This window comes from Diplotaxodon limnothrissa, linkage group LG7, assembly GCF_057381915.1.
Source record: "Diplotaxodon limnothrissa isolate DT_005_m linkage group LG7, D_limnothrissa_male_GT1.1, whole genome shotgun sequence".
Lineage (NCBI taxonomy): Eukaryota > Metazoa > Chordata > Actinopteri > Cichliformes > Cichlidae > Diplotaxodon > Diplotaxodon limnothrissa.
The window spans coordinates 36,503,278-36,518,090 of record NC_140602.1 but is presented as its reverse complement, the minus strand read 5'-3'; the positions used below and the strand labels follow the sequence as shown (position 1 = coordinate 36,518,090).

The 14,813-nt window shown below is 39.3% G+C and overlaps 2 protein-coding genes across 2 annotated transcripts in view; one reads left to right on the top strand and one right to left on the bottom strand.

The window, feature by feature from the left end:
• Window positions 1-3,066: 3,066 nt before the first annotated feature.
• slc31a2 (solute carrier family 31 member 2) lies at window positions 3,067-11,282 on the top strand. Its single transcript, XM_085358008.1, has 4 exons — window positions 3,067-3,268; window positions 8,182-8,248; window positions 10,264-10,489; window positions 10,809-11,282. The coding sequence occupies exons 1-4, from the start codon at window positions 3,263-3,265 to the stop codon at window positions 10,972-10,974; spliced, it is 465 nt and encodes a 154-aa protein (XP_085214134.1). The 5' UTR covers window positions 3,067-3,262; the 3' UTR covers window positions 10,975-11,282.
• A 1,864-nt stretch (window positions 11,283-13,146) lies between these two features.
• The window catches only part of niban2a (niban apoptosis regulator 2a), a 35,882-nt gene continuing 34,215 nt past the window's right edge, over window positions 13,147-14,813 (bottom strand). Inside the window, exons 13-14 of the mRNA XM_085358007.1 lie at window positions 14,592-14,703; window positions 13,147-14,491 (exon numbers count right to left, since the gene is read on the bottom strand). Of these exons, the coding sequence (XP_085214133.1) occupies window positions 13,605-14,491; window positions 14,592-14,703 (999 nt within the window). The 3' untranslated portion in view covers window positions 13,147-13,604. The remainder of the gene's footprint in view (window positions 14,492-14,591; window positions 14,704-14,813) is intronic.

The window sequence follows — 14,813 nt, the reverse complement described above, 5'->3', positions numbered from 1 at the left end:
TGTGGAGCTCACATCACAAAGAGCCAGTTGAGGTAGTTCTGGAATTTTTTTTTTTTTTTTTTTTTTTTTTTTTTTTTTTTACACAATGTCCTACTGGGAAGAGGCCCCCATGGCGAACCTGAACACGCTGGGGAGATTACATTGCTCAGCTGGTTGGAAATGCAATGAAGAACCCAATGAGAGGCTGGGTGCCTCTGGGTAGACCTCTGCCTCTGTAACCTGAACCCAGATAAGCGGCAGAAAATGGATGGATGGATATTTTCCTTCTTTCATGTTTTTTTTTCTTCTTCTTTTTGTGTGTGTGTCTTTTAGCTCCAAAGGTGTCGTGCCATTCAGTTCCATTAAATCCAAGAGTAAGCAGACGGCTGCAGAGCTGATATGTCGGAAACTGGGAATCTCACACCGAATCAATAGTGATGGATAAACAGCACTACAGACCAGAGGAAAATTAAATACAAATTAGATTTTAAGAGGAAAAGGCCTTTTAATCAAAAACGCTTCCACAAAGCAGTGCAGTCAAACTTTGTTATTATTTATTATATTTTTTATTTCATTACGTCTCCCTTTCATTGGCTCCTTAAGATATTTTTCTTGCCGTACCACTTTTGTATTCAGAGGAAGTTTGTCTCGTGAGCCTCATTTTCCCTGTAGCTGGTTATGAGGTCTGCAGTACCGAAAGCCGTACTCTGCCCCCTTGTGGGTGATACCGGTACAGGCTTTATCTCTTTTGAGCCTGCTCTTAAAACTGGAGACTAAAACGACCAGCCATGTTAACTGACCCACCTAACTTAGTCCTTGTTTCTGTGATTCACCAGCTGAAGTCCGCTCTAGAAATGTATTTCTTTCCTTTCTGTTGAGCAGAACTTATAAACGGAGGTTGAAGATGCATGTGGTTTGCATCAGGATGATTTATGTTATTTTTCCCCTTTGTTGCCTTAAATTTCTTCTGGTGATTTGAGTGTGTCAGTCAGTGCAGATGTTAACACATCTGGACATCTCAGCACTTCATTTAGTGTGTGTGTGTGTGTGTGTGTGTGAGAGAGAGAGAGAGAGAGAAAGAGAGAAAGTAAAATGCAGTTTAACTTCAATCAAACTTGAGTTCAAGCCAATTTCTGATCGAACATCTGTAAAAGTGGAGATATTTTCCTTTTTTGTCCATTTCTGCTTGTGGTCAGCAGTGGGGTTTAACTATTGTATTTTGTATTGATTTTATGTTGTTGTACCATAATATGATCTTAGCATTGCACAAATGTCTGCTATTTTCTGTTGTATGTATAGATATTTGTTCACCAAACCTTTTGTTTTGCACGTATAAAAACTTTTCTCATTTTATTCATAACAGCAAAATAGACTTCAGTGCTACAGTTCCACGTAGTTGCATACATTTGTCATGTTTTGTCATATATTGATGACAAAAAATTTAATCCACATCCTCCAGGCATAGTAATGCCTAATGTCCCTGAAAATCTGAAGCACAACATCTGCACTGAATGTTTGTGTGACTCTTCGTGTGTTTTCGTCTTATCTTGCCACTCCGCTTCAAATCACAGCATGAGTTTCTGATAACAGAAATCTTGTGGCTCTGCATTATTGTGAAAGCATGCCTTAAACAATCTGGATACCCTTCAACATTTACATGAGCCTGCGGTGGACTACCTTCTTCTTCTCTATGAGGACATCAGGACATGCTCCTCCTGCTTTGTGTCTGGCGGGACTGTGCAAAGTGCACTTGATGTACACAGATGTAGCTTTCAAAAACAGTAAGACACTGGACTTTGTAGACCTGCTGAACTTTGTTTTAAACTCTTTGTTTTAGGAGAAAAAAACTTGTGCAATTCCTTTTCTGAAGCCATTTCATGCTGCCTTTACCAGCCTTCATTCTGTTCAAATCCTCTTCACCAAAAGGTACTATAGCTTTATGAAACCCCTCGTTATGTTATCTTTTCATCCCTCCCCCCTCCCCTCATATATTGATGAGTGGTGTCCAGTTTTGTATTTTTCTACTATATGAGCTGTTTACAGGTGCAGTGTGGATATAGTTGCACCTCAACCATTACATGTACAGTTTCAGCTTACAGTGCAGAATCAAAGCTGTACTGCATAGAACGACAAAGTAAGGGGGTAAGGGGAAGCAAGGCACTACATCCACCCACATTTCTGTGAAAAAACAAAGTTTTCTGCTGTATAAAAAATAGACTGTTTACTATTACACCTGAACATTTTGCCAGACTTAATGTTATGGAAGGGGTTTCAAAACATAAGGTGTGGGGCCAGAAACGGCCGGCAAAGACTGCAATCTGGTCAACTGAATAATTTTGAAAAATGTGAACAAGGGCATAAATATCTCCATTTTAATAGTGTTTTCACATGATTTAACAGCTTTGGCTACTAATAAAGACCTCCCCTACTGCCATCCATACTAAAGTAAATAAATAATAGATAAACATTGAAATGACAGAAACGTCCACCACAGGTGGTCCCTGCAAGAGACAACTGTTCCAGACAAACATGTATACATCAACAGTACGGGGTCATGCTGAGGAAAAGAACTGCAGATGTGATGCACTCTCTTGGTGGATTCTAGAGGAAGGCTATGACGGGTGCCAAGAGAGGAAGTGTGGGACTGCATGAGGAAGTCAGGAATGGTAGAGAAGTGTATGAGAGTGATGGTCTAGAGCAGGGGTGGGCAACTACAGGCCTCGAGTGCCGATGTTCTGCAGGTTTTAGATGTGTCCTTGATACAACTCCAAGAATCGTGTGAGCTGCTTCCGTCTGTCACATGACCACAGCGTTCTACAGTCATTGGTTCTGCATAATACATATTCATTAAACGCTTTAAAAGCTTCGATTTCTGCTCAGTTAGCGGTCTTATTTCACTCGTTTTTAAACTCAAATATTTGGGGGTTGTAGCCGCCCTCTTTAATCTGAAGGGTAACGGTTGTTTATCCGGGACTCTCTATTTCGGCTGCGCAGTCGCACTCAGGATGTTTGCCTTCGCCCTACATGTTGAAAAACTACATTAACCGTCAACCGTGGTTTGTTAGGCGAAGTCACGTGGTACCACAGGCTACATACATAGCGTCTTTGGGCTGAGTAGGTGGGACACTGGCTGTTTCTGTTGAGGCATATTTGAGAAATGCACGCCGATTATGTGGAAATGGCTCGTGCTTGAATGTCCGGACCGAGACTCATCTGTGATGGAAGCTGCGCTCAATAACCGCTGAAAGTGTGGTGTCAACGTTAGCGCAGCAAGCTCGTCAGGATGCGAGTGAGTTCTCTTTGTGTGTGTTTGTTTTGTCACTCAGCGGTCTAGCATACGCCATATGTGCTACTTTAATAAGCTGTTTTGCATTTGAGACGTTTCTTTGCTGGTTAATGTGTGGCACTGACTCACTTAGTGTGAGGAAAACACGTCATGCACACTTCAGGGAACCCAGGGAGTCGGTGTAAGCAGTACTTACTGGTTTCTGACACACTGCATCTAATAAAGCCATTAAAAAAATATGAAATAATCTGCTGTGAAACTACTACTACAAACTACTACCGTCTGACCTGGCGTAAGTCTGGGAGATAACTCATCTTTTAAAAACTAAGATGTGTTAACTTTACTTTGAATCATGTTTATAGTTAAGCTAATGAGAAGGGACGCTTACTGAGACCCCTTTTTTAAAAGTCTACTACAAAAACACTAAAACAACAGCGTCAGTGTTATGTAACCATATGATTAACTTTATACCTTGCTGTCAGTGTCATCCAAAGCTGGACATTATGTCACCTGTGCTGTTTTCTTTTTAAAGTGTCGATTTCTGAGAATAAATAAATTCGGGTCAGATCAGTTTAGGTATGCAAGTTGCAGATGTGAATTCATATGTAGGTGCTGCTGCTTTATGCACTTGGAATTTAAAATAAGCTCAATCATTGCTTTAGGGTCTTTAGTGCATTTATGCCAATAAAACCCGAGTGACTTTTGTTAACTATAGGTCCACTAAAACGAGTAGTATTATTGCAGTTGTGATATTTTTACCCTAAATAACCTTTAAATGAAAGTTATCGGTTAAACCTAAATAGTGAAAGCACATTTTGAGACTCGGAAATTGTTCTGTATTCGTGTAAAAGTGCAGAATACAGTCATTTTGAGTGCTTGTAGTAGCAGCACTAATTACACCATTTTCAGTCCCAACTGTCACCTTGAAAACAAACACCTGGTTTTTCCAAAGTGTATTTGAGAGATAAGCTCACAGTGCTTTCCGAGTCTAGCCCCCAGTTGGATTGTTGACTCAAGCTGTCTGTATTTGATTTTTCCCCTCGTTCTTTCATTGTGTCAAATACTTCGACTTTTTTATCACCTCTGCTGTCCTGTGCCATTTTAAATGGAAACTTTGGCCACCATGTATCCGTTTCACATTAAAAGAAGTTATAAAGACATAAATTTAATGTTTCTCACTGTGCAGCAAAGCCAGCTCTTTCTAGCTCTTCTTTTTTTGCCTTTAAAATAATAACTACATTTATCACAAATTGGATGCTGCTTTTGTAGGATAGTTCATTATTTAAACGGAGTACAGTTCACTCAGTACCATAATTACTAAGATTTGAGCTTAAGGTGAGCTCACTAAAAAGATGACAAGGAGAGCAGTTGGGTAGCTGATCAGACCAGTTTTAAACAAACCACGTGTGGTTAGGGCTTCAGAATGAAGGTGAATTCTGAAGTTAAAACCCAAACTAAATAATTTTGAGTTATTATTCATGTACAGATGGCTTCATAGTTCAGTTTTGGCTCTGATTATACACTGTTTCTCTGTGGAACTGCGTTTTACCTCCAAAAATCCTTAATTTGATAAAACATAAAGGAAGGAAAACTTGGATAGGAAGTTAAGTGGTGCTTGGGTTAGCTTGAACCTTGTGGGTGTTTGAGACCTTTCGGTGTGGAGTGAGGTTACTTCAGTTCAGTAGGGTATTTGACAGCCTGACTAGGGTGTCAGTGATGGATGGGTGTAACTCTGCTGGTTCTAGTTGTTGTGATAGACCACTACCATGTTGAGTAAAATGTTTTGTAGATTAAGAGCCAATATAGGATTATCCTTTGACTGCTTTACTTGGTTTTCTTTTTTTTTTTTTTTTTTTCCCGCCTGTCCCATTTGGTTCTTTAGCCATCAGAATTGTTGTCTGAAGACCAACAAGGATACCCAATGGATTTACTTTGCCAAATGGATCATCGTGGCATTGCCGTATTGGTCCATTTGGTCGATCTTTGTTTTTATTATTTATTATATTTTATTTTCAGATGTTACAGACGGGACAGACATGAGTGAGAGATAGGAAAGGGAGAAAGAAAGAGGAAGGAAAGGAAAAACAGAAGGGGAGAGGGACAGTGAGAAAGGGGGGGAGAAAAAAAATAAAAATCTCCTGGATCACCTGTTGAGAGAAGAATAGAAAACAAGCAAAAAAAGACAAAAAAACAAAACAAAACAAAGCAACATACTAAACACAACACCATCGCATTAATCTAGCTAAGTGTAAACAGCAGTAAATACTAAATATTCAATGTTGTTGTGCAGCACGCAGGACAGATGTGCTTCGAAGTAGCAGCCAAGAAAGGTGTAATTTGGGTCTACGAGCAGTGAACACCCGTGTGCATACCTGTGTGGATCAGCACGCTTGTATTCCAAAGGTTTCTCCATGTAACGATCTGCTAGGGAGTGTGGGGGGGCCACAGCCCCGTCCTCCAGGGTGTGAAGCAGGTATGGAGGAGATCAAAACTCCAGACATCCAGAGGCCCCCAGAACACAAGAGACCATGGAAGACCAACAGAGGGGCAGCCGCGCCACTGTCCCAGTAAGAGCTGAGGAGAGTCCCAGATGAGGGTTCACTCAGCAGCCGCGGAGCAGAAGCCAGGGGGAGTTGCAGTGACGCGCCCGTGAGCTCCGCTGGCCGCCAGCTGTGCCTGAGTGACCGAGCCCCAGGCCGAGAGGCCTTTACTTGGTTTTCTATAGCACAGTAGTTGTAAGAAGAGTCAACTTGGTTCTTTTCTTAGGCCTCCATTGTACCTGTCACATTAGTCACTTAATCGAGAGGTGAACGACCGGCACCAGAGGATATGACATGACTTTTGTCGAATGGAACAGTAAGCATAATGGCCCCATTACATGATGTGATTGCCCAAATATCTGACCTCCAGGATGCCTGCCGTGCTTTGTCTTTTTTTTTTTTTTTTTTTGCGAATGTCACAACTAGACAGGAATGTACATGATGGAATTAATTAGGGTTCATCATCTAGTCAGTCTTAGTTATACATTGCCACTTCACAACAAGGGTCATCTCAAAGAGCTTTTATTTTAACGACAATTTTTGTGAGCTGGAACCCTGATGAGCAAGCGCTTGGGGATGGTGGGGAGGACAAGCCTCCTTTGTAACAAGAAGGGACCATCAGCAGAACAAGGCTCAAGGAGGGGAAACCATTATTGCCACCAGGAAAGAGAAGAGGAAAAAGTAGAAAATAAAATCCTTCCCTCTATGCTTTGTCTTGTACTTCATATTGTGCTTTCTCCCTTGTTAGGTCCATATTCTAACAAGGGGTCATCACATTCGTCCACCAAGTTGTTTCGGGAAGAACTTTGAGGATGTTTGATTATCAGCACTGCACTTCTGAACTTGGTCATCTGGCCTGACTGTATAGTTGAAATTTTAGAAGTCCAGGAAATAAGGAGGATTAAGGCATCGATTGTTTTTACGTCACAGCCAGTGGCCACAATACCAAACAAAACAACTCTGGTTACTGTTGGACAGATGGACCTTTGTTCTTAAGCTTATTGATTTGGCCTGCGGATAAAGCAGATAATCCTTTGCTCCGACAATCTTTTGTACTGCATTGTCTTTGCTGGGACGAGTTCCAAGATAAAACTGGGAAAACTGGCTCCAGTGGATGGCTCAGATCGGTTCTTGTTTTCCACCTTTTAGTGAACCTTTCAGGTAGTTTCCCATTGACAATGGTGCCGCTTTCGTAATGACATTGTGAAGTGTTTATGGTCCCACATTGGTATCTGTTTGTGTAGGTCTTCGAATATGCAGAGGATATGAAAATGTACTTGTGTGCAGTCCTCCAAAAAGCTGTATGTGGGTTGATTGTTCATTGGTTAGCTTAGGCAGAAAAGGGAGACTGTTCACAAAGAAAGAAGGCACAAATAATAACTGCAGTAGACTTTTTTTCTTTTAAAAATGCTTTAAACGATCAGTGACACACAACTACAATATGTAGATGACAAACTACAAAGCTTTGTGTAATTCTACATGCAACTAATGTACAGCTATGCTGTGCACTTCAGTGTGACCATATTTAGAAAGGCTTTCGTGGTCTTCCCCTCAACAGTTGAAGGCTTTCCTAAAGTTGAGTGAGGTACTCCATTCAGTGCTTTGCTTGATAATCTAAATTCATAAAAACATTTATGAGGAAGATGAAGCAATAAGAGGGAGAGAGGCAGAAAGAGAGAGATATGGAGTCACGGAGAAAGAAGCCAAACGGTGGTTTGGGGGCATGAGGGGCCGAAGCTGCTCCCAGATTATTTTTTTTTTGATTTTTTTTTTGAGAGAAATATCGTATGTCTTAACAGTTTGTCATTGGAGGATTTCAGAGTGCCCTGAGATAAAGTGGTAGACAATGATCCAAGACCATCTAAGGCGAGAATTTTTAGGTCAGTGTGTATGACACTGGAAGCCAGTGTAGCTCTGTTAAATTTGGAACTTTATCATTTCCAGACTTTATAACTAGCAGATCTCAGCTAGGCTGATGCCTAACTGAGATCTGCTAGTTTGCAGCTGGTGAGAGGCAGTTATGCCAAGACAGGTGGTGAATTATCAGGGATAGAGCTGTGCTGCTGAGCAAGCAAGAGCCACAGACCGTGCATTCCTCTGTCAGCCCATATCAGCAAGGCTGAACAAAGTGTGCCTTTGTGGGGCAGTATGTCCTCTAATTGTCGGACAAAATCATGTGTGTGTATATACAGCATATTTGTGCAAAGTAGTATAAATTAAATTCTTTGTTTTTCACTCTGTAATCAGAAATATTTTGAGTACTATTGTACGGACTGTTCTTGGAACATTGGACAACACTGCATTCAGTATAAATGTTGGCCCTAAACTCCACTTTACCAGTGAACAACTCCTAATACCCTTCTCATTTTTCTTTAGATGACTTTTGGGGTTTCGAGCAGTGTGACGCTGCTGTTTGACTTCTGGGATGTGCACAGCCCTGCAGGTAAGCTGCAGAGTATTAAAGTCTTGCGAAAAAGCCTTAGAATCAGTTCATCTGGATTTAAAAATTGTGTGGTGCAATTCAAATACTTATTTCTGATGACGGTGGAGTGTTTCTGTAATATTGCTGACATTACTATACAAACTTGATCTACCATGTTCATGAACTGAAGCTTGAATAAACCTGTTCAAACTTGTTTTTAACAGGTTGATAAAATTTGCTTCAGATTTATCTTTTTTTTTTTTTTTGTCAAGTGTTTCTTTTTTTTTTTTCTTTTTTAAACTTGTCGCAGGAACCAAAAATGTATTAATTGAAGTTAGTTTTTAAACAGCTTTGAAAGACTGTGCACCAACCCCTTTCTACATTTGTCCAAATATGCCAGCCTTGAAGTGGATCTGGATTAGATTTAATTACATTAAGGAGATGTTTAAGGGGTTATAATTAGTTGTTAAAGTGAAAAAAAAAATTTTAATACTAAAATATTACGGTTGTAGAGGAGTTGCCAGAACAGATACCCCTCATGTATCCCAGGGGAAGCAGGGAAAATGTTCTCAAGCTATATGTAGAGAAAATGTATTGTTTTCTCAATGCTTCCAGTCCTCTGTATTTTTCATGAACCTGCTTTTGGCTGGAGTTTCGCATTAAGTGAACAGATGTTGGTGTCAATCTAGTCTAAATCTGAAAGTAGCAAAAATAATGATGTATTATTCAAAGGAACCTATTGAATAATAGGTTCCAATATGTGAGTATTAATAACATGAAATCTAAACTTAGAAAAGTAACTTGTGGAGTTCCGCAAAGATCTGTTTTGGGACCTAAGTTATTTTTACTTGATATAAATGATATTTGTACAGCCAGTGATACTTTAAAATATGTGGCGTTTGCTGTTGATACAAACTTATTTTGCTCTGGAAAGGACATAAAGAAATTACTGAAAACAGTGGAAACAGAACTCATGAAGTTAAATAGATGGTTTGTATTTAATAAACTATCATTGAATGAAAGTAAAACAAGATTTATGTTATTTGGAGGTAGTAAAAGTAATATTAAAGTAAAACTGACTTTAAATAATGTTGAAATTGAAAGAGTATATGAGAAAATTTTTAGGAGTAATTATTGATGATAAACTTTGTTGGAAGCCCCACATAGAACATGTGAAACGGAAATTATCCAAATCTGTTTCTATTCTTTATAAAACAAGAGATTTTTTTTGAATAAGAACTGCGTTTATGTATTGTATACTTCCCTTTGTTTGCCTTATATGATCTATTGTGCAGAAATTTGGGGGAACACATACAAAACATATTTGGATTCAATTTTTAAATTGCAAAAAAGAGCTATTAGAATAATAAAGTTGGATATAGGGAGTCCACCAACCAGTGTTTTGTAGGATCATCTATGTTAAAATTCATTCTAAAACTTTAGAAATGATATATCGAGTGATGAAAAATGTTCTAATTTGTGTTTTAAGTATGTTTCAACTAAGAGATGGAAAATATGATTTGAGGGGGTCTTATAAGTTTGAAATACCTAAAGTGAGAACCAATGTTAAGTATAGATGTGTGTCAGTTTTGGCAGTGAAATTATGGAATGGACTTAATGATGAGCTGAAGATGTGTTTTTCTTTGTCATTTTTCAGGAAGAATTTAAAAATTTGTATCATTCAAGGTTACGGAAATTTGGTTTGATGAATAACTTCGTGTTGATTTAATTTCTTGATTTATCATTGAATTCTTTTCAAACTGTTATATAACTTATTTATCAATGCTATTTATTTTCTTGGTTAAGGATTTGATTATTCCTATGGGGTAAAGGACAGGATAATTATAAGCCACAAGCCTTCAGCCTATTCCATTGTCGGTTACTGTAGGATTGAGTACTTTTATGTAAAATGATAATCTGTGTTGTTGTTGTTGACCGAAATAAATTTCACTTCATCATCATCATCATATTGCATAAACGTACTTTTTAATAGTGACTTTTTTGTGAGTTAACATTTTGTATTTTTGTACCTACAGGGATGGTGGTGTCAGTGCTGGTGGTCTTGCTTCTGACTGTCTTTTACGAGGTGCTTAAAGTGTGGAGATTGTGGCTGGGGAATCCCTCCAAGCTGACCCAGCCTCAGTCTCCATACGACGCCCCATCTTCCCACTGCGACAGCATCTCTGTCCTGGACAGCAGCCCCTCTGAATCCTCACTGACCCCTATAGCATCAGTCGTTACACCTCAAAGTACCAGGAACAGGTAAGCAAGTCATTTCTAGTAACTTTTTTTTTTTATCATGGATCGTACTGTGAAATGCAAATCACTGAATAAAATGCAGAAATGCATCTATTTGAACTGTATGGTTGTGGCATGGTGGTAACCTCCATAGCATGGTGACACCCTTTTTTTGTTGGTGTATCCTAGATTGCAACTATTATTATCTTTTGGGCGGTATTAAACAAAAGTGTGTGGCAAACTGAGACCATCACATATTGGCAGACTGAATGTCGAGACCTGAACGATGTATTTGACTTATTAGTTTATTTGTAAATAACCCTCTCCCTCTTCTTTTCATCAGCTGGTTGTTGCACATCATACAGACGGTCCTCCACATGCTGCAGGTGTCTCTGGCCTACATGCTGATGCTGTGCGTCATGTCCTATAACACCTGGATATTCCTCGGGGTCATCACGGGGTCGGTCCTCGGTTATTTTATCTCATTTCCTCTCTTAGGTCGGATGTGATGGCACAGACATTTAATAGTGAAATAAAGAAAAGTTTACTTTTTACTATCTGAGGATCTCGAAGGATGGAAAAATTGGTGGAGAATGAGCCACATGACACTAAACTTTGCCTAAACCTCATCTGGATATAGAAACTGAAAATGATTTTAAGCTTCCAGAAAACAGAAAATGCTACATTTTAACATTTTTCCCTAATTAACAAATAGATCATTTCTGTTAAAGGTACATAATGTTAAGAAAACACTCAGTTTTTCAGTCCTAGTATTAGTTCTGCTTCACTTTTAAGTCAGCAGACTGTGTGAGTAATACCTGTGGAAAAATGATTTTTTTTTTTTTTTTTTTTTTTTTTAAATCTCCAGGAAAAGTAGGAGTGTTGTTCAATTCTGCTTTTTTAATTATTATTATTTTTTAAATTATCTTGAAAATCTAAACAATTGAAAGAAAGAAAGAAAGAAAGAAGAAATGCACTGGAATCACCCACAGAATGATAACACAAAACCCAGAGATGGGAAGTCTGCACAGATTGTGGTGTGTTAGGAAGCTATGTTGTTGTTGTTTTGTTTAGGGTTGGGTTTTTTCTTTTTTCTTTTTTTTCCATTTGCTGCCAAATGATTCAAGATGGAACTTGATATTTGATTGTCAAGTGTTTTGGACTAAAATCTTAAAGCTGACTTGCAACTAAGTCAGACATTTACAGTCACGGGTCATGAGACAGAATTGCATTGCGCTGGAGTCCGTATGAGGAACTGATACATGTAAAACCTTGTGAAAGGTCATCTTGGTTTGTTATTATTCATGGTCATGTGGTTCTGTAGCAATTGTTTAACCACAATCAGAAAAGCAAAGTGCCTTGAAGCTGACAGTTGAGACGTTTCAGAAGTTCCTATCTTTGGTAATATTTTCTTTTAACTGATTAAAAAAATCACTGACACTAAAGGCTTATACAGATTTGTTCAACTGCTTTATTTACTGTTGCATATCAATAAGATTTTTTCTGGTGATGGCTTCTTTTTTTGTCTTTGAAAAAAAGAATAAAGAGATAAAGAATGAAGCCGATAAAGTGTTTTGTGCTTTGTTTGTTTTTTATTCATCCATTTCGATACATATTTTAAGTAAACATAAGTACAACAAACAGGAAAAAAACTGTTTACACCTGAATGTTATAATCCACACAGGTTTTATAATAAATAAAAACAAGGTAGCCCTCCATTGGAAATAATGAATCTGGGTCCTGACTAGATAAACTGGTTACATTAATATTAAATTAACTGCTCAGGATTTAATGGAAAAATACGACTTGGTCAGTGTCTCACACACAGAAAAGGGCTAAATATGGACACTCTGTAATACATGGACTATCAACCCAATGTCTAATCATTTCTTACCATAGTTAAAAACCCATTTTTCTAATTGCTTTTGCCGCCTCCTACCCTGTTTTCCTTTTTTTTTTTTTTTTTTTTTTTTCAAAGGGAATCGATGGTCTAAAGACAGAAGGTGTTGTCTTTTCGAAAAGTAATGATTGACAATGTGTAAGTTCTGTTGCTCTTATGAATTTAAAAAAAAAAAGTTATTGGGTGTTAAAATGTAAATCGCACGCAGGTCTAACCTTGAGTCTTTCAGTTAGTACATAGCAGGTCTGATCAGGGCAGAATCAGGCAAAAACATTAAATTCAACAACATTCATACTGTTGTGCACATACAGAGCTTCAATTTCCCCCCTTTAGTACCAAATTAACAAGTTCTTTTCATAAAACCACTCATAGAAACTATAAACAAATTATACCCCCCTAAAATAAACGGTTATCTGTAGGGTTGCCAAACAGACTGGAATTAAAACCTATTATCTGTTGTCACATAAAACACAAGCTAAATTTACAGCTTGAGATCACTACAGCAGTGTGTATGATGTTAGATGGATGATTTTAAATAAAAGATGTGATATTTGATGCAAGTGATAATCTAGAATCACTAAAGCCAAGTTTTCCTTCTAATAATCAAGCGGGCTTCCTCCAGAGCTGTTGATGGTTCTTCAAGAAGCTTTATTTTTTAAATGTTTAAAAATAAAAACAAATCCATTGTTTTAAAGTTACTGTAGATGTGTTTAACATTCCCTGCCTGTTTGTACTGAAATGCATTGAAACATAAAGGCCATAAAGTAAACAAATTGCATGCTTGTAAAGTAACATTTTACAAAAAAATAGATAAATACAGATCAGGATGAAGAAGAAAGTATTGCTGTAGCACCCCCTGCTGACCAGATAGAGGCTAAGAACATTAGGCAAGGCTCCGATTACCTGTAGTAAAGTGTAAGTTGTAATTACAAGAGCATTTAATGTTACAGATATTCAAATTATTTCCTGCTATTACAAAAAACAAAAAAAACAAAACTTGGATTGGATATGACTTTACTGACACATGCGGAATATGAAGAAAGTCTACACTCACCAGTCACCAAATATACGTGTCAAAAAACTGGAGGACTGGGTTCTGGAGTGTGCAATATCAACAGCAACAAAGAAAAGGCATTTTTAACCCCTTAAATACAATCCATATTCATTCAGCTTCTCAATATTTATGCATGCTGCCATTCATCTCTGCAGGTTTCTCCAGTTTATTCGTGGAATGTCTTCTTATGATAAAACAACCTCCACTTCTACAGGGTCGACTATCTTTTCCTCTCCATTCAGACCATTTGTGATTGGCTGAGGCTCGCTGTCAACTGGTCCCTCGCTGGTGGGTGACTGGAAGCCGCTGTCCTCACGTGAGCTGGAGTCTGTAACCAGTGGTGGGGAGGACTCATTATCTGATTCGGCTGCAGAGATCTCTGTAATCTGTTCACTTTCATCTTCCTGCACTGCTATCTCTAGCTCCTCGATGGCGTTCTGGATGGCTGCTTCCTCCTTATCAACTTCCTGCTTCTTGCTCGCTACCAGCTGCTGGAGGATTGCTTGTGGGGACGTCTTCTCTCCCAGAGACCCCTTTGGAACAGTCTCCACCACAGTGGTGACGTGAGTCACGCCCTCCTCGACCCCATCCTCCATGCTGATGCTGCCAGTGGTCGCCTCTGTTTTGTTGGTGACTTCACTCTGCTCCTTGGACACTGGCACCGCCACCTCAACCACCGGATTAATCAAGTCCCTGATTTCATTCACGCTATCAGGAGACTTGGGGCTGAGGTCCTCTGCTTTTCCCAACTGGTCCTCCTCATTCTCCTCCTCTTTGCTCTCAGCATCCTCCTCAGGGATCAGCTCCACCCCTGGGACCTCCAAGCAGGACTCATAGGGCAGAGGCACCCCGTCCAGCTGTATCATTGACACCACCTGCTTGCGTCTTCTCCCAAAACCCCTTCCTTCATCTGCACTGCTGACAGAGCCCTCCGGCTCATCACCGCCAAATTTGGTGGCCCAGTCCACCTGGGGGTTATCCCCAAGCAGGTGCAGGTTGGGGTCGCTGTTGGTCAGAATGATGCTGTCCCTGTAGAGGTTATGCCTCCTCTGCACAGCTGCCTCCTTTACAGCTGGACACGGGGGGAAAAAGGTAAGGCATGTTATTACTGCAGCTATCCATTGATGCCATCATCATGAAAACTGTTTCTAAATCTTGATCCTGGCCCTTACCCATCATTATGTCTTTGGAGACAGACTGCAGCACCACTTCCTCAAACATATTTTCTATCAACAGAAAACGCGAGAAGTCCTCAAAGATTAGCTCCTTGAAACGAGGCAGCTCCTAAGGAAACAGAATTCAAATAAGACCAGGATGTCGTTTCTAGCACCAATCCTTTTAGTTGGTCAGCAGGTGAGGCTGAAATCATAACTCTCAAAAATGCTCTTTAAATG

Excerpts from the sequence above, each read along its gene's own strand:
- slc31a2 (XM_085358008.1), top strand. Across the intron at positions 8,249-10,263 it reads GGATGTGCACAGCCCTGCAG|GGATGGTGGTGTCAGTGCTG; the intron begins GTAAGCTGCAGA and ends TTGTACCTACAG. Across the intron at positions 10,490-10,808 it reads CCTCAAAGTACCAGGAACAG|CTGGTTGTTGCACATCATAC; the intron begins GTAAGCAAGTCA and ends TCTTTTCATCAG.